The sequence below is a fragment of the Caretta caretta genome, chromosome 1, assembly GCF_965140235.1.
Source record: "Caretta caretta isolate rCarCar2 chromosome 1, rCarCar1.hap1, whole genome shotgun sequence".
NCBI lineage: Eukaryota > Metazoa > Chordata > Testudines > Cheloniidae > Caretta > Caretta caretta.
The window spans coordinates 330,339,418-330,364,399 of NC_134206.1; the positions used below are offsets into that span (position 1 = coordinate 330,339,418).

At 41.5% G+C, this 24,982-nt stretch overlaps 1 protein-coding gene across 3 annotated transcripts in view; it reads left to right on the forward strand.

Annotated features, from left to right (window-relative positions):
* The window catches only part of PTPN12 (protein tyrosine phosphatase non-receptor type 12), a 147,507-nt gene that overhangs the window by 61,759 nt on the left and 60,766 nt on the right, over nt 1-24,982 (forward strand). For all 3 annotated transcript variants that reach the window (XM_048836452.2, XM_048836451.2, XM_048836450.2), the window contains exons 3-7: nt 13,176-13,252; nt 15,332-15,427; nt 16,714-16,752; nt 17,702-17,773; nt 19,148-19,207. In XM_048836452.2, the coding sequence (XP_048692409.1) occupies nt 13,176-13,252; nt 15,332-15,427; nt 16,714-16,752; nt 17,702-17,773; nt 19,148-19,207 (344 nt within the window). The remainder of the gene's footprint in view (nt 1-13,175; nt 13,253-15,331; nt 15,428-16,713; nt 16,753-17,701; nt 17,774-19,147; nt 19,208-24,982) is intronic.

The window sequence follows — 24,982 nt, forward strand, 5'->3', positions numbered from 1 at the left end:
TTGATTATTCATTCGGGAGAACACTGTGGAGTTGCTGCAGGCGCAAGGATCAGTGGTGGAAAGTCAAGTTGTAGTGCCCTTAGCCTACTTCTCCAGTAGTCCATTTGAAATCTTTCTGGTGCAGTAGAAGGAAGTTGTGGTACCACAGATGATTTTATATCTGAAGATATCTAAGAAGGTGTGGCATTATCTGAAACAGTTGCTATCCACAAAGGAATGACCTACTATTGACCACTTCTGGAGTGGAAGGTGTTTGAATACAGGTGCCAACCTACAGGGTTAGGATGCTCATTTAGGGAAAGCAGTAGTCCAGGGCTAATGAACAGAGAATGAAAGTGATCCATAAACAGGCCAGAGACCAATGCAGTGAGGTTCTTTGTATTGAATTTTCAGAACCAGTGACAGTTGTGTAGAAGAGTTTCAGTTGGACGGTGCCATGATTATGACATAGATTAACAGCCAGGGAGGCACAAGGAGGTTAATGGTTTCTAAGACCCTAAACCTCTTGATGTCATGGGCAGAAAGAAATTTTTCCAGGCTGTCAGTGGCTGGCAGATAGTGAGGGCTCCAAGAGTCTGCAGCTCCTAACCTTGGTCTGAAATAGTCCAGACATGCTGAAAAGACATCTGTTTGATAGGAACTTATGGAGAAGGCTAAACGTACGCTTCCCATAACAATGAAGGGATGGAAAGAAGTCTTGGTAGACGTCTGGTTGGTCGACTTGTGCACTGTTGAATGATCATTTTAACGTTGCTGAGATTTAATTGTGGTGTTAATGGTGTGCTTGAGTACTTAGAGCCTTCATTTGTCTTTTTAGTTATTTAAATAGAAATATACTAGAAAAAATACCCATGCTAGTTCTGCAGAACACAGCTGTATGCAGGGGAAATGAATTAAGTGTTCAACAGCTGTATGAAAAGCAGGGAAGACCTCAGGTGAATTTGGTGACATTCAGGAAAGTCAGAAGTCTAGAAGTATAATTCCTGCTCATTTGAGGTGTGAATATCTTCATATATTCAGGAGGTCCTTCAGTGAACTAGGGAAGAAAAAGATTTATGTTGGTATCGAAGTAAAAACCAGAAAACTCTTATGGATCTTTGTCATAAACAAGGGAAAAAAGGCACAATAGACTTTTGTAAAGCATTTGCCAATCTTTAAATCTGCAGAAACTGCTCTTATCACCAGAGAGAAGTATATATATGACATATTCGTTACCATATGCCATCCTAGTTCCAACCTAAACAAATCAGTGCATGTTTTATTTTAGGCTGTTTACACAGCTTTTAATACACTACCTTTAAATTCTGTTTTAATTTAAAATGTTGAACATGAATTATCCAGAGGGACCAATTTTTAAACTCTAAACTGGAACCATAAATGTGTATTAATATATCCAGGGTTTGGTGTATTCTGTAATCATAGAATTTGCCACAGAATTCACCCTCTCCTACAGCATTGTACTCCAGAATCTCAGCGCTCATTTAGAAAAAGAGAGTTCCTTCTGGAATTGTAAGGGTTACAGAGAATCTGGAAAACAAAAAAGATAAACCAGTGCAGTGTGCTCCTTCTGGAGTTCCAGACAGCCTGAAACAGTATCTCAAAGAGGTGTGAGCTGCCCCACTCATTTGAGTGATGCCACATTAACTCAGCAATTCTGCAGCTGTAATATTTGCCATTTTCCCCAAAATGCTACATTTCTCCCAGGGACTGTGCCATTGTCTGGCTATGATGAAACTGTATGGGGTTTGACTAGGCTACAACTTTGTTCCTAAATGTCAGGTAGTACCTGGCAGATAAAAGTGTACAGTGCAGGTAATTCCATAATCAATTACGTATACCCTAAGGCTGACAAATGGACCCTAGTCTCCCTCGGTAATTCTGGTGCCCCTTATACTATGTCTGGATGAGAAATTACAAATCCCCTATGTCATCTGTGAATTTGGCCCTCTCCCTATTCACATAGCTTCTAGTCTTGTTGACCCAAGGCGGCTTCACAGTTTCCTGCCACACCCTGTATTGCAACATGTCTGACCAGATAATTTTTACTCCTGGAAAAGTTCCAGGATCTGCCCCAAGTCCCTCTTTGCTCTTATCATTAAGTCCACCCCTTTACACATTCCCAAATCATTGTGGTTCACTTTGGGGAAAAATCATATCTGGTGCCTGCTCACAGGCCACCACAGTGTAAAAAAGGGACAACAGCTGGTCGCATAATATGCATGGTTCCATAACTGCTGGTCCGCCTAAAGCACCTGGGATTCACATACTGGGTTAGATGGACCATGGTCTGGCCCAATATGGCTATTCTTATGTTCTTATACCCCTCCTCCCATGTCAGTTTAGGGCTGGTTTACCACTGAGGCCTAGCTGCAACCTCCAGGCAACGTGGAAGCCTGGCTATGTACCCACTAAACAATATTGTGCCTGCAGATCCACACCAATGTCTGCCTGGCTCGTTTGCTAACATCTGGAATACACAAACAAAGGAAAATTAACACGGATTCTCCATCTGGGGTCTCACGTACATTTTGTATGCGTCAGAATGTCAATACTTAATTGCTTGAGTTGCACTAGCTCTCAGGCTCAGCTGGGCTGCTGCTGTTGCAGCCCTGATCCTGAATGAGTGAACCAAACTCATATGCTGGAAGCCCAAACTTCATCAGAACCCACCTTAAAACTGTAACAAACTGGTATGTTGTGAGGGGACTCCCATCACCAGGAATCAAGAGGGGGCCTATCCCTCCCTGGCCTTATTGCCACATATGCCTTCAGTCTCCACAGGGCAGATCCTATGCTCGTCAGCCTCCTGTAGATTAATGGATTCACCCCACCTCCTTTATCTATGTTTGACCTACTCAAACTATCTTTGACTCCGTCAAAGTTAATATGACCAATCGTCCCTCCCAGTGAATATCCCTCAATTCCATAGCCCTTCCGGAAGAGTCCTCCTAGAACCCAGGTACTAGTTCACTGATCCTAAAAGTTCCAAAATGTGCTACCAGAAATGCCACCAGGAATAAACTTACCTCTTGTCCACAATGATGTGTGGGCTTTACATTCTGCACCAGATCCTTAAGCACAGTGACGGGTGGCATGTATCTTCCTTAGGGCTGGTGCCTGGAAGTTTCTAGCAGGATGGTCTCAAAACTAAAAACACACTAAAAGGATCTGAGTAACTATTCAGCCTACTGACCAATGTAAGGACCGGTAGGTGAGTGGAGATGGTTGGTGATACCAGTTGCCAGGTTGCTAATGACACCATGTACTGCAGCACTCATTCTTCCATTATGGGCCGAATTGGTGACATGCCCTCTCGCTCCTGAAATTGAACAAAATCATTAAGACTTCTTTTGTAGCTCTGCAGTGTTCACAGAGCCACCTATCTCTGCACTACAATGATAGTTGTCCTACACCAAGGTTCCATAGTGCTAGCAGCATCCATTTGGGTTCCTTGCTGGCTTTTGATGCTGGATACCAAAATCTGTCCATCTGAAAATGAGACAATGCATCTGATATGACATTATCAACCCTGGGCACATGTCTGGAAGAGAAACAGATATTAAAACCTAAACGTAGTACAAATGCCTTTATATACCTCATAACTCTGTGATCTGGAGGACTAGTAACTGATAACATGTATCACCACCATGTTGTCACACCAGAAATAGATGCTTTTATTAGCAAACTCTGTTTCCCAAATGACCACTGCGACCAAATGAGAAAATGTTCTAAAAATGTTGTCACCCACCCCCCCCCGGGTATCTCTTTTTGTATCCATATGAAGGGTCATTTTTGGGTGCACGACCTCTCTTGGTAAAACATACTCAGATGATTTGGGAGGTATGGGTTTTGGAGTATCTTTAAACCATCTGCAGGTATCCATTCCTCCCTCTACAATGACACTCCATTAAAATGGCTCTGAAACTGTTCCCAAACCCCCAAATCCTCCTTCATCTCTCTAGTAACTCTTGGAAAATGGTGAGGTCTGTCTGTGCTCGCAAAGGCATTCTGCGCCCTGCTTGCAGCATCCAGACCCAGGACTGCCACCTGGCAGGCAAAGTTTAGATGCCCAATTAATAGATTGTAGCTCATGGAGTGTAACTTTTTATGGCCCCCTACCCCTCCTGATCAAGCCCAGTAGCTCCAGAAGCTTATCCTAAGGGAATTTATATACCCACCGTGTTATACCCACATAGGTCAGCACTGTGGAAGGCCCCTCTGTTTTTTTCTGTGCCAGGGGTACCCCTAGTTTTTTAGCTAATGCCTGAAAGTTGTCCATCAGGCTAACACACTCATCCAGATTTACCCTGCCCATGTATAAAGTCACCTAAGTAATGCACTACCTGCCATAAACCAGCATCACAGCCCTGTGTAGCATTGTACTAAATTTCTCAAATGCCAAACAGGATATTGCTCATCCAATGGACATAACTTTATCAAAATAATATTATCCTTTAACATTTTGGGTTTCTCTTTCAAAGTTGGAAGGATGCACTGATAGCTGTTGACAAGCAGACTTGATATCACACTTGGCCATCAGTGCTCTGGGGCCACAAGACCTAACCATGTGCACAGAACACAAGTCTGGGTCTGTTCCATTGTTAACAGAGCTACCCCATGAGTATCACAGGTGGTGAACTAAATGATATTCACCTGGAACTTCCTTAGGGGACCAAGCTTAGGGGAGTAACCTACATGTTCTGTATCAGTAGATGATTGCATAGCCCTGCTACCCTATTCTTTAATTCTTTTGTAATCTTTTTCTTTACAATATGACCCATTATCGCTAAGGACTTAAAATTTTTGGACATAATATGACTTTTTTCCCCTGTAAAGGGGATCCTAACCCTTCAGTAAACTCATCCCACAAATGTGCCCCATCTGTCTTGTTAGCATAATCTCAAAGGGACACCTTTAACTTCTCCAGTTTAATTGGAGATGACACTTTTTGGTCCAGCCCCCCATTTTCAACTCACCCCCACCCTTCCTGTGCCTTGGCCCCCATGGGTCTGTGGGAAGCACTTGACTTACCCATCCATTCTGTTTCCCTACTGCAGCCTTCCTCAATTGCTGTGGTAATTGCAGGCTCTAAAGCACATTTTTGCAAGCATGTCTAAATTTTCAGATGCTACGAAAACTACTTTCATTAAATACCCAGCAAATGTCATTATGAGCCTCAGGTGTCTGGTGGGCTTGCTGCAGAATGAACTGTCGGTATGGAAACCAGCCTGTGGTGTCATCTACTCTGGCCGCAGTGTATGATCTGGTATGTCCCACCGGTTTGTGTTGCTGCCCACAAGTACTCCTGTTCTTTTTACAATCTAAACTGTTCCTCATAGATAAACCAAACCATGCCCCGTACCGTATGAGATGTGCACCTGATTATATCCATATATTTGAACAGTGCTGACCTTCTGTCTAGGTAAGCCTCTGCAATAAAGCCCGAATAGATCAGGAAGGCAGCTTCCCAGTTTTCCCAAGTTCTAGTCACCCGTGGCTGCTTGGGCATTTCATTACCCTGCTTGCTTTGCCCCAACTTATTCTCTGTCAGCACCTCCCTGTGCAACAGTGATATGTCTACAAATTCACCTCTCAATTTTATTTTTAGTAGTGCTGATAAAGTGAACTCCCATTGGGTCAGCCACCCCAGCATAACCATGCTCGTGACTGGCACCCTCAGTGCCCTGTTACTTACCAGTTGCCCCTGGGAAAGCAATTCTGTCCTGTGAATTCACATACCCGATCAGTTGGTGAGTTGTAGGGTTCTCATAAATCATCCCCCGTTTAAGGGCTTCTGCCCCCTGGTGAGCAGTCTGCCTCATGTGATGATCACCTGTCTCCCAAGCTGGAGCCTTGGGTTTTCATTAAAACTACTTCCAGACCTCCCTCACACGTGGAAGCTCCCAGTTGCTGCAACAACTGAAGGCTGTGTAATGCCATAACTTCTGTAGAAGGTGTGTGTACCCCAGACATCTCCAACACAGCTCTTAGGAGACCAGATCCCCCACATAGCCTGTTTGCTTGTTCTGCTACTCCACTAGGTTCAGTGTCTCCTGCCGTCTTGGAGGGAAGGGTAAGAGACCACCCTCCCATCTCATCCACTTTTCCTCTCAGGGAACCTAGGTGGGAGCAAGTTCCTTGAACCCCACTGAGGTCTCCCCTACAGACTCCATCATTGGATGGAAGGGACTCACTTTAACACCCTGCCCCTTAAACCTGTATTTGGTGCTGATCAGACTCACCACGACCAGTCATGTCGCTCTCCTCTCTTGCAATCCGTTCATGCAAGTGTCCTGGCTCTGGGCAACCCATTACACCTTGTAAGCCTTGTAGTATTGTAGAAACAACTTTGGAAGCAACTGCCCAGACAACTTGAATCAATGCTCTGTTGGCATCCCCGCCCACATACCCAGCTAGTTCACTACAGGGTGTGTTTGCTTCCCTCCAGATCTGTTACTTCACAGTAAAGCGGTATCCATTTGGTAGATGGAAACCACCCTGGGATCTGCCAGCTGTGGTCCTGTGTCCAACCCTTTGCCCATACGGCGAGGATCCTACCCCCTGGTTTCCTGTGGCCCCTTGAGCTCCTCTTGGTCCCCCATGAGCGGAGTTTGGAACTCCCTATCCCATCAGCTCTAACATGCCTGCTATGACCAGCAGGAAGGTGGGGGGACACCCCCCTTCCTGTTTTCACCATTCTGTTAAAGTCCCACGCCAATGAGCTGAAACTCTCTCCTTTTCTGCTTCTGCTGTGGGGTGTGTGGTGAGAACAGAAAAACGGGGGGAAAGACAATCTGCTACTTCACAGAATCATAGGACTGGAAGGGACCTCGAGAGGTGATCTAGTCCAGTCCCCTGCACACATGGCAGGACTAAGTATTATCTAGACCATTCCTGACAGGTGTCTGTCTAACTTGCTCTTAAAAATCTCCAATGATGGAGATTCCACAACCTCCCTATGCAATTTATTCCACTGCTTAACCACCCTGACAGTTAGGAAGTTTTTCCTAACGTCCAACCTAAATCTCCCTTGCTGCAATTTATGTTCATTGCTGCTTGTCCTATTCTCAGAGGTGATGAAGAAAAATTCTTGTCCCTTCTCCTTGTAACAACCTTTTATGTACTTGAAAACTGTTGTCATGTTCCCTCTGTCTTCTCTTTTCCAGACTAAACAAACGCAGTTTTTCCTAATGTTTTCTAGACTTTTAATCATTTTTGTTGCTCTTCTCTGGACTTTCTCCAATTTGTCCACATCTTTCCTGAAATGTCGTCCAGAACTGGACACAACACTGAGGCCTAATCAGCGTGGAGTAGAGTGGAAGAATTACTTCTCGTCTCTTACGTACAGCACTCCTATACATCCCGGAATGACGTTTGCTTTTTTTGCAACAGTGTTACACTGTTGACTCATACTTGGTTTGTGGTTCACTATGACCCCCAGATCCTTTTCTGCAGTACTCCTTCCTAGGCAGTCCTTTCCCATTTTGTATGTGTACATGGCATAATGAGAGAACAGAGTGCTTTAGTTCCTGTTGTTCTGCCTAGTCCAGGTGAGACCTAAATAGTCTTCCCTCTCTTCCAGTCATCTGGTGGGGGGAATGGGTCAGCATTCCTATGCTGACCTTGTCTGAAGCTGCTACAGCAAGTCACTTTCTAGATATCTACCCCCTAAAGGGGCCACACACCTTTTCCTACATACCAGACAACAGCCCCCACTGCCTAATGGGCTGTGAAGTCATTTTGCTGCAGCCAGACACCTGACATCTTGGTTTGTCTCCCTGCCATAGTGAACCTGTCTATTGCTGCTTCGTGCTCTCCAGCTTTCCCTACAAAGAGGGGTTAATTTGATAACTGTGCATGCTTTCTGTAATGTTCCATGGAGCTTGGCAGCAGAGGGCTGGTGAACCAGGATTTGAGTTCAGCTTGCAGCTAGAGAAGTTGGGAACCAGAAGTGTAGGTAGGTGATTTAGTTGAGACCCAGGGAGTGGAACCAGGCTGCATGATAAGACCATCTCTGAATATTTTCAACAATTTTCATAAATGAATTTTTGCAGCTGAGCTTTGTGTTTGGGTGAAATAGGATTAAAGAGTATGACATGGCAATAATTATGTTGCTACTATAATAGCAATATAACCTACACTCATAGGGATTTTCTGTATCTTTATTTTTTTTTTTAAAGTGTACTGTCTCTTAAAACTAGTGATGATTGCAGCTCTTCTTGTAGTTCTATAAACTGTACTCTTGAGGGCATTTTGGGCCAAAAATTAAAAATTCTGTGCACAATATTTTAAAATTCTGCAAGTTTCATTTGTTAATTAAATGTAGAGGCTCCAGCATGGCAGTGGGGAGCACAGGCCACTGGCTGCATGAAGGTGGGGGATCACACTGCAGTCCTCCTACACCTGGGACACAGACTCAGCAGTGAGGCTGCAGCTGACCCTGACACAGCACAAGGCCTGGGCCTGCCCCAGAAACACTCTGGGGCCCTGCCCCTCTGTGCCAGGCGCACCAGGTGCGGAGCAGGCAAGCTCCACCAGGCAGGATCCAAGTGTGAAGGGGCTCAGTGTGGGGGGAATCCAGGTGTGTAGTGAGAGGATTTTGTGTGGGACAATCTGGGCGCAGGCAGCTCAGTGGGAGGTCTAGGTATGGGAAGATCTGGATGCACAGAGGCTTGTTGGGGGGTTCCAGGTGCAGGGGCAATGGAACTCTGCAGGAGCATCCAGGTAAAGATGGGTGGGGCTCAACAGAGGAGTCTGGGTGTTGGGGTCTAAGTGTGGGGGAGTGTCTGGGGAAGTGGAGCTTGGTGGGGTAGAGGTCTGGGTGCAGCTAGTTGGGGGTCAGTCGCATGGAGGTCTGCATGTGGGGGCTCAAAGTGGTGCATGGGGTGGGGCATCAGGGTGGGTGCAGGTTTGAGTGCAGGGAGCTCAGTGGGGTGTGGTCTAAGTGCAGGGGGGCTCCAAATGCCAGGGTTGAGATTCAGTGGGGTGTGGTTTGGGTATGGCGGGCTAAGGGGGTTCTGGATGTATTGGGTAAGACTTGGCAGGGGTGTCTGGGTATGGGAGGTCCAGCTGCACGGGGGTTGGGCGGATAGGGGAGCAGCTCCCCATACAGTGACCCCCTCCCTCCTCAGCTGAGGAGAGATGGGGGCAGGAAGCAGGGGAGGATGCTGAGCTTCCTGCAGCTGGGGAAGGTTTCTGGGGGTGCATCTGACACAGCACCAGCAACTCCTTGCAGGGGAAAAGGAAGTCCCATCTTCTGCCTCCAGTCAAGCCAGGACTAGCAGCTGATCCCATATCAGGGTAGGAGCCACTAGCTGGGGTGTCCCCAGACCTGCGGTGATTTACCTCTCTGCCAGCTGCTCCTGAAATGATGTGCCTGTGCTGCTAGGGAGTGGTGCATGACTGCTCTTGCAGCTGCCCTTTGCTTCCCTGTCAGAAAGTTATTTTTCTGCAGGGAAGCAAAGAAATCTGTAGGGGGATATGAATTCTGCATATGCACAGTGGTGCAGAATTAGCCCCGGAGTAAAACTGGCGCTTTGAGGAGCGTTACGTATTAACCTGCCAAAAACATTTGCTTGAAGGAAATTATTGTAGCAACACATAAGTGATACTTTGTTACTGATACCTAATGAAAAGGTTTGGAAAGCGTGCTGTTTGGAAGTAATTCTTATAGCCTACTTCCTATATTTCCATTCCTGTTTGTTAACGACATTTGGTTGAAAACAGGGTCTTCTTTCCTTAGGGGTTGGCTTGCTACTGATGCTTATTCTCCACCTGAAGACTTAATACACTCTTGACCTCACAGTTAATTGCTGTGGAGAGCACCATCTTCCCTTTTTTGCTGGGGGTTGAGCCACAAGAGCAGAAACAAAGACCCACTTTTTATGCAAATTCTCTAATTTAAAAAAACTCTACAAGATACAAAAAACCCTCCTAAATCTCCAGCCATCCATAGTGTCTTTGCAGAAAATAGGGTACACAAGATATGAATTTCTAATGGGTATTTTTTTAAAAGGCTTGTTTTAAAAGTTTAAAGCCTCCTTTCTATATTCTGAAGGAGGGGTGTGGGGGAAGGCACATGCCTATTTTTTAATTTTTTTTTTATTTTGATTTGCAAATGACCAAAGGCTTGTCACAGGCCACAGCCAAATTGAAAGTCAGTAACAATGTTGCCTGAGCTTAGACTCCAAGGACAATCTCCACTCTAGAACACTGTTTTTGATTTAGAGTAACTTTGAAACAACCTAAAACAGGATTTATTATTCAATATTGCATTAATGGGAATGTCAAATAATTGTGATGCATCACAATCAAATGGAATGCACAATTGACCAATATCGTGGATTACCTACAGATGTATTTGCTGTATTCAGTTGAATGTTAATATGTTTGTCTCTTTACTTGTGTTATATTGAAAGTGTCAACTGAGTGTACTAACTGTTACTGAGCAGGATTAGTTTATTTTTTTTTCCATAGCACCTAAAAAGGATTAACTTCCTGGTATCCCCTTAATAATCACAGAAATGACACTACAATAGAATTCTCTAACTTCAACTATACTTCAAGACCTGTAACTTTCCTGAATCATAAAATTATCCAAGCAACAAACTAGAAAGATTACTAAGGTTCTTCAGTAGATAGAGAGAGCTGCACTGAGCAAACCTTCATTAGTGTATCTGTCTCCAGAGAAAGAAGCTTCCCAGTTGAAATTCTTAGCTTAAAATGTAAGCATTTATAGTTGTGTACTTGTAAATAAACCACTTGAATATGATGGTTCTTATGGAGCAATATCAGCATATCCTCAATTCCTAAACAGAGCTGAATTTGTGCTTCAAAGAGTTCAGTAACCTAGAGTACTTAAAACAAAATACCTGGCTGTTATACTAATCTTGCACAACTGTTCAGTCGCAACACTTTCTGGTCACCAAAGTTTTGTGACTGAGTTACTTATTTTATGTTGAAGGCTCAGTTGCTTATGGTTAATACAACAAATATAAACTGTCCAAATACAGGAACATCTGAGTAGATGCCTGCTAAATCTAAAAGGCAAGACAAGCTGAAACAAATATTCTGTTTTAGGTGTAAACCAGAGATTTATAGTGTTAATGAAAACCTTTCCATTGTTTCCCTTTGTTTCTATCCAAAACAAAAAATTGGCAATCTTGGTTGAATTTTGCTTTAAAAGCTTACTTGGAAATTCTACTTCTGATATATTGTATGCAACTTCACCGAGCATTTAGTATATTATTGGTGTTTCTGGCTGAAATGCCCATGGCTAGAAATTTCTAAATAGGTTGTAGCAATCCGGAAGTCAGTTGGAATGCTCTTTTGAAAGCTGGGTAGGCAGAGGGAACCTGAGCTCTTGGGTCTTTATCCCAGAGTTTGCTTGCAAAGCCTTTTTCCTCCTGCCTCTTGGTATATGTTTTTTCAGGAGACAAAATATGCTAAGAAACTGCCTAAATGCTGTCTCAACTAGTTTCTGTTGTATACTGTTCTCCCAGGCCACACTCAGTATCCTCCTACTATAGTTCATGTGATCAGCATCTAGTTGTCTCAACCAGCTGCATTCCCTTGTCAGTGTTTAGCACTCTGTGTTGGGAATGTGTTGCCATATTTTCATTTGAGAGGCAAATAATAAGTTTGGCTGTTAGAAAAATGGGAGTAACAATGTCAATTGACAGATATGGCAGTTTCCTGCAATATCTTTTTGAAAACCCTTGTTGAATTAAGTTTAAGTATCTTTGGAGTCCATTGTATTACATACAAAGGTTATTGTGGGCTGGGATTATATGTAATCTCTCTGGGGGAGAAATGTGAGGTGAACCCTTGGAAGTGTTATGAACTTCAAAGGACTGTAGTGAACAATGTTCCAGACAAGAATGGACTTCTGGGACAAACAAGTGTCAAGAGGTTTGACTGGAGAAATCTCAAGATGAATGTAAATTCCCCACTTCTAGTAATGCAAAAACCCAGCCTTGAGGCATGAGCCATTGTCTGGTAAAGATTACCTGTTACTGGAGTCTCAACCAAAGGCCCAAGCTGTATAAAGGAAAAACTAACTTATTCCAGGGGAGGGTGGGCTAGTTCTGAACTAAAGCTGTTATGAACTTGTAACCACAGGGGGAAAAAACACTTTTTGTTGGGTTTGAAGGACTGACTCCTACCAGAGCCCCTGCTGTAGTTGGGGAGTGATCTCTGGTAAGCTTATTAGGATGTATGTGGTTCTTTTATTTTTTTTAATACATTTTCTCTGTAATGTTTTTACCTTAAAAATATATGTGCTTTCTTATAAAGGGCTGTGTGGTAATTTATAACTGCTGGCAATTACAGTGGCTTGTAGCCTTTGAAGAGAAAGTAAAGCAAAACTGCTGGTCTATTTAGGCAGTCTGGCTTGCTGGGAATATCACTGTATTAGGCAGGGGAAAACCCCAGTCAGGAGTAAGACATGAGTATCTTCCCAAGAAAGGTGATGGCTAATTAGCTGGGAACATAGTAAGTGCCCTTGGTGAACTATAGAGGGGGAATACAATGTAGTTGCCCTTAACTGTGACAGCAGATATCCTTTAATTCTAACCCAGACACTCAAAGGCAACAATTCTAAAGTGTGACCTTAATAGAGTTCTGGCCAGGACTCCGGAGACCTGGGTTCTATTCCCAGCTGTACCACTGATCTACTGGATGACCTTGGGCAAGTCACTCCAGCTATTTCTTACTCAGTTTCCCATCTGTAAAACTGGGTTAATGATACTTTGAGATCTACAGGGGAAAAGCTCTATATAAAAGCTTGTATAGATATAAGTATTGTTGTATTTAATACTGTATTAAATTTTTGCTTAATGTTGACAAATTGGAGTTGTTCAAAACAATACAATGGTAAAAGTATTTTTTTTTTTTTTTAGGATTCCCAATAATTAGCCATGTTTGTAAATTGCTTGGAGATCCACTGAGAAGCTCTAAGTGCACAGTTGTAGGTCTTTCCTGCCTTTTCTCACCTAAATTAGCTTATTCAGAAATTGCTAATTTCATTGACTGACTAGTATCTGCTACAAACTATTATGCACCTTAAGAAACATTTTGTTTGATTAATTTGCTGCATCATGCAATATTTTTATTTATGTAATAGATATATCTTAACACATGCTATAATTCTTCACTAAAAAACTATCTTCTTTTAGTTGACCACAGCCGGGTTAAACTGACTTTAAAAACACTCCCTCAAGATTCAGACTATATCAATGCAAATTTTATTAAGGTATGTATTTAACATCTGACTACATTAAAATACCTTTGGATTTCATAGAAATGCAATTTTAATCTTTAATATTTTACAAACCTTATGAAATAAGAACTCAATCTTACTATAGAACATTTCCAGTTGGCATAATTTTATTTAATTTTCAAACATGTTGGTGTGTACTTTAAATGAGTTAATGTCTAAGGTTACTTTATACAATACTATATGTTGTACTTTTATTAAAAAATTTAGTTCGGAATTGGCTAACCTATCACGATTTCAGTGCAGTAAAACTGTAAATCTGTCATTCTTTTGATATATAGTTCCAGGTAACATTTATAAGACAGACTGTTCACAGGAAAATAGATATTTTAAGACAAAAAAATAAGTTGTATATACCTAATTTGCATATTAATGATAGAATATTCAAGCACATATCAACGTATCTCTGCATCTCCATGCAGTGGTGAGCTTTTGCAAAGGCTCACCACTGCATGGAGATGGTAGATCTAGAATATTATTTATATACAGATCTTCCAATGTTTAGCAAATATTTGATCACTATTGGGGGCAGGGGGATTATTTTAATACAATAAAAGTAGCATTCTTTCTGAAAACCTACTTTTCAGGTAGTAGAGTCATGGTAGGATGCTGTTATGCTTTGCCTTTTGCCTGTATGATCTGAAGTGACATTTTTAAGTTTCTCTGGAACTCTGATCCACTTTTCTTCAGTGGGCATGCTTTTAATCTCTAATTCTTGCTTTTTTTAAAAAAAAAGTTTCACTACTTGGATATAAAATTGATTTGAGAAATTTTTATCAAATATTTCAAAGTTCAGTCAAATTTTTGTTCGTTGTCTGAGAATATTTGCTGCTTTTGACTTAAAAATAAAAATATTCTGACTAAAACTGTCTTGTAAAACTTCTACATTGAAAAATTAAGTTTTGAAATGTAATACTAGTTAAAAGAAGAAATTTAAACACTAGTAATCAAAACTAAATTAAATGTAACTAAATCAAAATTAAAAAGTAAAACCATTATAACTGGGTTGCAAAATTAATTAGATAAATTCATGGAGATAGATCCATCAATGCTTACTAGCAGAGGCGGTCAGGCATGCAACCCTATTCTCTGGGTGTCCCTAAGACTAGACCACAGAGGATGATAGATCACTTGAAAATTGCCCTGTTCTTTTCATTGCTTCTGAAGTATCTGGCGTTGGCCGCTATTGGAAGTTAGGATATTGAGCTAAATGGACCATTGGTCTGACCCAGTATGGCCATTCTTATGTAAATAATTCTGCACTTTTTCTTAAAACTTTTTTTGGTGGGCAAATTTAATATGAAGCATACTTTCAGATTTAAATCTAAAGTATTTGTTTTTACTCATTTTTAACAAATCTATAAAGCAAGGGAAATATTGCAGAATTGGAACTTCCATACAAACTTTCCTTTTCAATCAATCAATAAATAAATTTACTGAACTCTCTGGTCTTAATTTTTTATGCTGGCATAATGTAAGAATTTACAACTGTGAAATCCTGGTCCATTTGAAGCCAACAGGGGTCCGTCTACACTGTAGCTGGGAGCATCTCACCCAGCCTGAGTAGATGGACATGTTTTAGCCCTCCTTGAGCTAGCGCATTAAAAATAGCAATGTGGATGTTGCAGCACAAGCTAGCCACCTGAGCTCAGATGCATGAAGTTAGATGGGCTTATTATTTGGTGGCTAGCCTGTGCTCGAATATCTACTCTGCTTGTGTGCGTGTGTGTGTGTGTTTGTGTGTGTGTGTGTGGCATGAGTGCATATCCATCTACCCTGGCTGGAAGGCAGCTTCCAGCTGCAGTGTAGACATACTCTTGTAAAATTCCCATTGTTTTACCCCCCGCTTTTACATCAAGTCAGCTGTTTGGAAGTGTGGTGGAGGCTATTTCTGCCATTTTTTTGGATATGGAACAAAATATCAGTTTGTGAAAGAAGGACACTGAAAAGAGATTCTAGATTTACATTTAAATTATGAAATAAGGATTTTTTTTATCCAATACAACCAGACTTCTATCGTGAACATTCAGCTGTTTCTGTCTTTTGCAATTTTAGGGAGTACATGGGCCAAAAGCATATGTTGCTACCCAGGGACCATTAGCAAATACAGTAATAGATTTCTGGAGAATGATATGGGAGTACAATGTTGCAGTAAGTACCTTACTTCTCTTTTTAAACTTGTTACATACATACATGGTGATGAATATTGAGCAACTAAAAATACATTTTCAGAGTCTTTTGGAGCTGTTGGCAGAAAGGAATGTTTACAAAAATTGAGCAACTTGGACTTCTGCCAAAAATTCTACAGACTGGCTAAAACCTTAGTGACCTACAGTGTTGAAACATAACTTGTTTTTTATAGTATGAATGAAAACTGTGGGAAAACATTAAATTTAAATATTGCCAATAAAATTATTTTTATGGTATACAAACAGCTCAAATGCATCATTAATCATTTTCCTGGAATAGGGTTTATCACTCTAATTAGTCCGGTATGGACTGGCAAAATCGATTTCAGAAATAAGGATTCAAACATTTTAAAAAAAAGAGGAAAAAAAAGTGAGCTTAGGAGTAGTCTTACTTTTAGAGTTCATGTAGTGATATAGTTTTGTACTGTTGTAATGAAGTAAGTGGAAGCTTTAGTACTATGAAACTCATCTCTTTTCTACTAATTCATGAGCCTTTCATAATTGTACAACTTTCATTCATAAATGTTCATAACTGAAGAACATTTAAAATCTGTTTTAATATTTACCAATTAAAACAGTGATTTAGTGACTGGGGAAACTTAATATTACTCCATAGTACAATGAATTGCTTAACATTTAAAGATTTCCTATCTAGAGGTTTAAGGTAATACACATAACTCCATGAAAAATAGCAGTAAGTTACATTTTAAAATTTTGAATACTTATTTCTTTATTTATGTATGGTCAATGCAAAAATCTGTCCTGGTTCTTTCCAGGCAATTTAACGAAGCCAACTATGGCTGTGTTTGCTTGTAAAGCATATAACCACTTACATTGTATAAAAATGTCAAGGTCAATCACAACTTGTCATTCTATGTAAGAACTTAAGTGTATAACTTCTGTAGACTGACTTCTCTCTCTGTTAATTTAAAAACATTAGGATGGCAATGAATACAAATAACTAATGGATGTAAGAAATTACTATTGCTATTTGAGTAGATTAGCTATAAGTGATTAAAATTCAGACTCAGTGTTTAGTATTTAAATTAAGTTAATATTAAAGGTACATACTTCTGCATGTGTGCAATTCTTAATATGCAAAACTTGTATTTAGATTTTAACAAAGGTTTAAACACTTCAGTAATAGGCAGTCAGTCTGAGCACTTTCTCAGATGGCAAAGTTCTGAACTTTCATGAAAGATGTTAAAATGTTAACTTCCTGTAGTTATATATTTCTTCCTTTTTCAGATAATTGTAATGGCTTGTCGAGAGTTTGAAATGGGACGGGTACGTATGCTTAAAATGGAAATATGAATAAATGTTGCAGCCCCACTGGCTAGGACAGTGTTCTAATTATTGAGACTTTTTATGTAAAGTCAATAGCTACAAATATAGCTCAATTGCACCAAGTAAGAGCCTTTATTCTTGTCATTCTTTATGGAGAGAGTTCACAAATCTACTTCCACAAGCCAAGTTGTGTCAATATGCATAGAAAATCAGTGAATTTGGCCACTTTTTCATTCTAGAAAGCGGCTGTTTTCTGATAACTGTACCTTGGTGCTAGCGAGGTACAACCTGAATAGAATACCTGAATAGAATCCAAGCTAATCTTTATTTTCAGTTATAAAAGGATCTCTCTGAATTAAAATGAACTAATGGTAGCTGTACTGCTGCTGGTCTTCTCACTGTGGAGATTATAGTGCAGTTTTAGGCATAAAAAACCCCATTAATCAAATAAGGAATCTAGATTTTGAGTCCATCAAACCCCATGTCAGATGAGGAGACAGGAAGGGCTGATATTGCTCTGTCATGCTCCCTAGATTAGTGGGTATTTCCAGTGCCACAGGGAAACTGTGCAACAACTATTGCTAACCCTGTGCATTCACAAAAAGTTTGAATCGGGCTCCAAAAGATCACGAGGCTTTAAAAAAAAAAATCTCACTTTAGAAATCTCTTGCTTACATCTGTTGGTCTTCGGTTTTTTAAGTCCTTAAGATTTGTTTTCAAACTTTTCTCTGCAACCAGGAAGACTAAAATCTTACTATTTTTGTTTAGTTTTAAATGAAGGCTGAAATGCTCTCTCAATCACAGGACTCCAGAAGCTGGAGTTTTAAGAAAAACACCAAATATGAGACTTGCGATAAAATTACAAAAGATGGCAACACTTTTACTGTCAGTGACTTTCTTAAAGTACCAACTATGGATTAAATTAGGACTACACTATTTTTTTTAATAGAAAAAATGTGAGCGGTACTGGCCTTTGCATGGAGAAGAAAGCGTAACTTTTGGACCATTTCAGATTTCTTGTGTAAGTATACAGTTTTGTAAACTAATATTTTTAATAAATTTATTGCTGTACATCTTGAAAGAGCTCTTCCTATTATCAGATGTACTCAGTAGCACAGACTCTGAATGCATTTTTGTAATCACGTGTAAGTTTTAATTCTAAACATGTAACGTTTTAAAAATACACGTTTTTCGTTGTGGACAGAACAGGCCCTAGGTTGTTTCACTGTGGCTACTAGTTCTCAGTTATTTATTGCGGATCCCTAGTGACATAAGGCACTGTCTTGCCTGGCTATGCAGAGGACTTTAGTGTCTCGCTTTGTTATATTATATATTGTATATAATAAATAATTTATTTTATTATATTATATTAATGTAAAATGCATACTTGTTTATTGTATGTCTTGTAAAATTAATCTTTCATATTTAGCAAATAACTGCAGAGAGGTGAATAACTTTTTTGTAGCTGCCCACATTTATATTAAATATTTGGTTGAGTGCCAGCTTTGTTTGACATTGCACAAGGCCCAAATGGTCCCTGGCCTGAGCTTGTCATTTAAAATTCAAAAATTGATATTCATATACTAGTTAGACCAGGAAAATGGTAACACTTCCTTTGCTTACTAAAAAAGGCATGGGTACAGTGGTATGTTCAAGGGCCTTCAAATGCAAACTCACTTGAAATAGGTTTTAATAAGAAGTGAGAGTGCATACTGGGATAGAGGTGGCATTTGTGGCATGGGTTGGTTGCAATATAAGGCATCAGGAAAAGGAGGACAATAAAAGGAGAGGTGAGGCTGCTATCGCAGAGGGAGTGAAAAGGGTAAGGAGAGACTCAACAATATAAGTGGGACTGAATTGTGTCCAATCTTGGAAAGAAAAATAACCTTAAATTTGATTGAGTAAATGATGGAGAATTAATGGAGGGATTCAGGTGGGGGCGAAACATGATCTGAGTGCATGGCAAGGAAGGATAAATTGAAGGAAGCAAGTTAGAAAACAAGGAGGCCAGAGAAAGTTAACTAAGGCATGGAGAAGCGTTAGAGGTACAGGAATGTATTTTGAAATATCATAGAGAAAAGTGACAGAATTTGGTGACAGCTTAGTTTTATGGGGAAATTTCATTTCTAAATAGAGTAGCCTCTGGCCAAGATATTAACTGATTTTTTTTAAACCCAAAATCTTATTTCATTTTTTTTAAATGATAAAACATGTTTACCTGTCTAGCTTCATAGCAGATAAATAGCTTTTACACTGACTCTTCAAGTAAGTCTTAAATTGTCAAAAAGTGAATTATTTTTGCTCATGTGACACTATAGAGAATAAAGTTGGGGTTTATATCTAATTTGTTCTATATTAAATTCCTATCCACTCACAGATGTTTCCTCTTATTTAGGAAGCTGAACAAGCAAGAACAGACTACTATATTAGAACGCTATTACTTGAATTTCAAAATGTAAGTCATTAAAACTTGAAAGGTTTTCCCACTCAGGACAGTTGTTCAAACACTAGTTATGTTTTACATTTTTGGTCTTAATCTGGTGTGACTTAACATCTGTTCAAAGATCTCAGATGGTAAATCAAGGAAACTTACAAAAAAATCAAGTCAGTAATATTAAAGGAGCAAAAACTTATTTCTCTGCTTGTGTACATTATTAAGTTTGTAAGGGATATAAATAGTTCAGTTATAAGAAACAAAAGGTTCATAAATGTCTTGTAACATACTATCTGTTCTTACGGTAGTGCTTTTGTGGTTAACCAAATCTGTGTGACGTTTTTCAGTAGTGTTCATTAACAATACAGGGCCAGATCTTCAGCTGGTATAATGTGTTGAAGTCCATGAAGCTATACTGTTTACACCAGCTCAATATCTGATCCACAAATTTAATCTGAAGGCTGAAAGAAGTCTTTTTTGATCCAGCCAGCCTTTTTAATGCCTCTTAGTATGTGATCTGACTGTTTCCTTGACAATAACTGTGTGTCTGACAGACTTACTGACTGCCCACCCTACAGATTATTTATTAGCCTGAGAAAGTGCATCCTGGTGTTTGTTTGAACTTTTCTTTTAATCCCCAGTTACACTCACTTGCCTTATTATTTTTGTTTAATGTAACATGATACTATTCTTCAGTCTAGATTTGATAAATAAAATTTCTATCTGGACTTCAGTATCTTGCTGAGATGGCCTCTGAATGTTTTTTTGCTTCATCTAATAGATGCTTTTAGCTTTAAGTTAATAGGTGCTGACCTTCCTGCTTCTGCTTGTCACTTTGTTTTTGTCAGTTGAAGTCCATAGGGATTTGGAGGATGCAGTCAAGGCTCAAAATGGAAATAAACGTTAAAAACCATACAAAACAAAATCTGTGCTTAAAGCACACTTTTTTTGCCATCAAAATTACTAACAAATTTTAGTGTTACTAAAATTGCACTTTCAAGATCTAGTTCACTGGTTAGAATAAGAACCGTATGAGTAACATTCTCTAATATTTAAGTACTTACGATGAATGATCTGTGATAATACCAATTAATACTGATTTTTCATGTTGGTTAATTTGGAAGTTATGAATGTAAATCCTTAAGAATTGCAGTCACTTTTTTCTGAAATAAAACTAAGTTCTTTACGTGATGTCCTTATGGGACACGTGTATGGCAGCGCCCCCTGGGTCTGGGATCGGAGATCTTCGTCAGCAGTGCCCTTCGGGCCATGTGCCCCTGGCCCCCTTCGCACTCTGCACAGAATGTGTGTATATATAGTGCTGTGTGGTCTTAGTGCCCACAGTTCCTTCTCTGCCACCTTTGGTCTGTGACAGAATCCGCAGCAGAGTCCGCTTTTCCCTTACTGAATAGTGCCTTACCCGTTAGTGTGGTTACTATCTTCTTCTTTCTTCTATCTTAATTTTTTTTGTTTTGTCTTTTGTTTTAATTTTACCTTCAGTTATTTCATGCTTAGGTTTCCGTTTCCCCACTTTCCACCCTTCCCAATTGGGAAGCTTTTTCCTTCACCCTTATGCCCAGATACTCCAGGTTTAAAGGGTACATTTCTTGCAGGGTTGCCGTCCTGGTAATGGGCAGCCACCCACAGTGCATTTGCTGTCTGGGAGAGGGACATATCCCACAGAAGTGTTCCCACTGCCTTGGCATGAAAGCTAGAGCCAGAAAAGACCGGACTTTAGATTAAAACTTCTCTGTGACCAGCATCGGACCCAGGCCTGGACTCTTCCCCAGAGAGGCCCTCATGTTCTGCCAGGTTGTTTGCCAATCCTCGTTCCCCATGTCCCTTAAAGAGAGAGAGCCTTCTTTCTTTCTCTCTTGGACAAAAAGAAATGGGCTCCCTTCTCACAGTTTGAGGCACAGCCCACCAGAACACTGTCGCCTGCGAGGTCTGTTGCCTCAGCTCGTCTGTCGGGATGTAGCTCCAGGGCCCGTCCAAGTACCTCTGGTACCAACTTGAAGAAGCAGTCTTAGGATCCTAACCAGGCCAGACCTACAGCCCTTGGCACCATTTCACAGCTCTGAGGAACGAGACAGGCCAACTTCAGAAATTTCAGCACCGAAAGAAATGCCGGCACTGGCACTCTTTCCAACAGCGATTAAACCGTTGGCCCCGAGCAAGCCCATGGCATCATCAAAATCGTCTGCACTGGCCAAGTCTCTTGCGCTGTGGACACTTCAGGGGAATACACCCTTCCTTTTGATATAGAGTTATACACTGGCATCGATGATGCTTTTCCACCTTCCACAAGACTTTAGATACCCTAAAAAGACCTGCTGGTATCTGACATTCCTGAGTCTCTGCTCTTTCGATGTGACCTACCCTCTCTGGACTAAATGACACTCCTATCTTTCTCCTCCTGAGGATGGCACCTACCTTCCCCAGAGATGAGGAGGAGTGTTCTATTACTCCCTTGTTTGCCAGGCAAATCATACCTCTTCATCCGCCCTTTCCACAATCCACATCTGGTCCACAGTCTTGGCATGGACCACCATAGATACAGCCACATATTTCATTCGCTCCACACTGGCCATATTGGAACCCTTGGGCCATGTACAGGGAGCAGTTGGGAACCCTCCCAGAGAGCAAAGCCGGAGACCTGCACCTTTTCCTTCTCCATCAGTTGCTTCCTGCTGGAGTTCGAACCCCTGCCGGTACCAATTGAAGAGGAGGAACAGGAGGAGGAGGCTCCACCATTTTTCCTCCTCCTCCTCCCTTGATGAGGCTATCATGCCTCCACCTCCTACATCTGCCTACGACTTCAGACATTTTCAGGACTTATTCTGCAAGATTGCAGACTCCTTGCAGATTCCTTTGGAGGAAGTCAAGTACCAGCAGCATAATCTGCTTGATACCCTCCACACATCCTCCTCCTCCAAGGTCCCACTACTGATCCATGAGGCTCTTCTCAGCCGTGCAAAGCTGCTCTGGTAGACCCTGGCGTCCATCCCTCCAACCTGCAAATGTGCAAAAAAAAAAATGTTCCAGAGAAGGATGTGAAATTTATATTCTCCGATCCCACCCCAAGTTCTTTGGGGGTCAATGCAGTGCACAAAAGAGGCTGTCAATTCCAATGCAATCCAGACAGGGATTGGAAATGCCTGGACTTATTTGGACACACAGCGTATTAATCAGCCATGCTCCAATTAAAAATTTCCAGCTATGAAGCTCTTGTGGCTAAGTATAATTACCTAAACTACTCTAAATTGGAGGAACTCTGCCATGACCTGTCAGAGGCCAAGAGAGCAGTTCCAGTCCTTAATATTGGAAGGACACCTCCTAGCTCATACAGCCCTGCAAGCCACGTTAGACTGTGCAGACACCACTGCCTGATCCATCACAACTGCTGTGGTCATGAGGCATGCATCATGGCTTCATCTCTCAGGTTTTCCTAATGAGGTACATACCACAGTAGAGTACTTACCTTTTGAGGGTCAGAAACTATTTTCAGAGCGCATGGACAATTATCTGCGTTCTCTAATAGACTTCCAAGCTACACTCTTACCTTGGCATTTACACGTCAGCACCAAAGAGACACCCAGCGAAATACTCTCCCCCTGCAATCCTAACCGCAGCAGGACACCCCTCAGCAGCACTTTGACACCCAGCACCAAAGACAAAGGCCTCCTATCAAATGTAGACAGCCTGCTCATCAAGGGGCTACCTCTCACGTGCCCCCACCACAGCAACAATTTTGAAGGTGTGGTTGAGACCCCGAGAAGCCTCCCACTATTCCAGTCATTCCCACGGTCTTTCATGTTCCACTAGTTTGGTGAACGACTAGCTCTATTTTTCCCCTCTTGGATACTCCTCACCTTGGACAGGTGGGTTCTAGAGACAATCAAAGGAGGATACTCCATCCCCTTCCTATCCATCCTGTCCTGGCATACTCCCTCCTTGTCCTTCTTCAGAGACCCATCTCACAATCCCATTCTCTGGGGAGAAATAGATCATCTTCTGGAACTGAGAGCCATAGAACCTGTCCCTTCCTGGCACATTGGACAGGATTTCTACTCCCACTATTTCCTGATCCAGAAGAAATCTGGTGACTGGCGAGCCATGATGGACCTGTACTGATATATAAAATAAACACCCGGTGCAAATGTCAAATCTATTTGTATATTAAATAAGACTTACTGTTCATGGACCTTCACAATCTAAACAAATTCACCAAACTGCAATGCATCAAAATGGTTACTCTCTCCAGTATTATCCCAGCACTGGAACAGGGGGACTGGTTCTTGGCCCTTGACCACAAAGAGACATACTTTCGTATTACAATACACGCTGCTCACAGGTAATTTCTCCAATTAATCTTGGGCGACCGCCAGTACCAGCACAAAGTTCTGCCTTTCAGACTGTACTCCACACCTCGGGTGTTCTCCAAGGTCCTTGCAGTAACTGCTGCCTATCTGAGGAAACAAGATGTCATCATCTTTCCATACTTGGGTGACTGTCTCTTTAAGGCCGCATCTGAGACTGATGCTCTCTGAGCCGTCCACATAACAATAGACTTGTTCACAAAGTTAGGTCTCCTTGTGAACCGAGAAAAGTCCACTTTAATGCCGGTACACAACTGGAATTCATTGGCGTGCAGTTGGATGCCAGACAAGCCAGAGCCTTTCTACCTTCTCACAGATTCTCAAGTGTAGTAGATCTGGTATCAAACATATGAGTCTGCCTCCCGATCTCTGCCAGAACATGCCTCCAGCTTCTAGGCCACATGGTAACGGCCACTTTCGTGGTCAGGCACGCAAATCTACACATGAAATGTCTTCAGCCATGGCTCCGTACAGTATATCTCCCCCACAAACACAGCCTTCACAAGCTCTTATCCATGCCGATGAGAGTAAAGGGGTCGCTACTTTGGTGGACACGGCCCAACAATGTTTGTGTCAGAGTTCCTTTCCTCCAATGTCCACTGACCATGATCCTAATAACCGATGCCTCCCTAATCACACAGTGCAGGGCAGATGGCTGTTAACTGAATCCATCCTACACGTCAATCTCCTAAAACTACGAGCAGTCTGCAATGCCTGCCAACATTTCCTACCTCTTCTCAAACATCATACTATGAGTGATGACTGACCATCTCACCTGCGTATATTACATCAACAGACAAGGAGGAGCGAGGTTCCACTCTTTATGATCAGAGGCACTCAAACTGTGGAACTGGTGTATCCAACAAATCACCATTTCAGCAGCGTACTGCCCTGGACACCAAAACACTATTGCAGACACATTGAGCAGTAGGTTCTCCCACGCTCACGAATGGGAACTGGATATGCAAGCACTTCAGCCCATCTTCAGTCGATGGGGAACCCCACCATAGAGCTCTTTGCCACACAGCACAATGCCCGCTGCCCTCAATTCTGTTCCAGAGGAAGACTGGGACATGGATCTATAGGAGATGCATTCCTCATAATATGGGACATACTGCTCCTTTTATGCCTTTCCCTCCTATTCATAGTATTTTGCAAGCTATGAGAGGATCGAGCTCATGTCATACTTATAGCTCTAACAGGGCCACGACAGGTCTGGTATACTTACCTCTTCTACATGATGGTGTGCCAATTGATCTCTCTCCATCCAATGCCACTGCTCCTTTTGCAGGACACATCCTCCATCCCAATCCACAGATGCTCCATCTCAAAGCCTGGCTCCTCCATGGTTTGGACAGAGTCAAACTGATATGTTTAAATAGCAGGCATGACACAACTAGACGCACTTACGTTCACA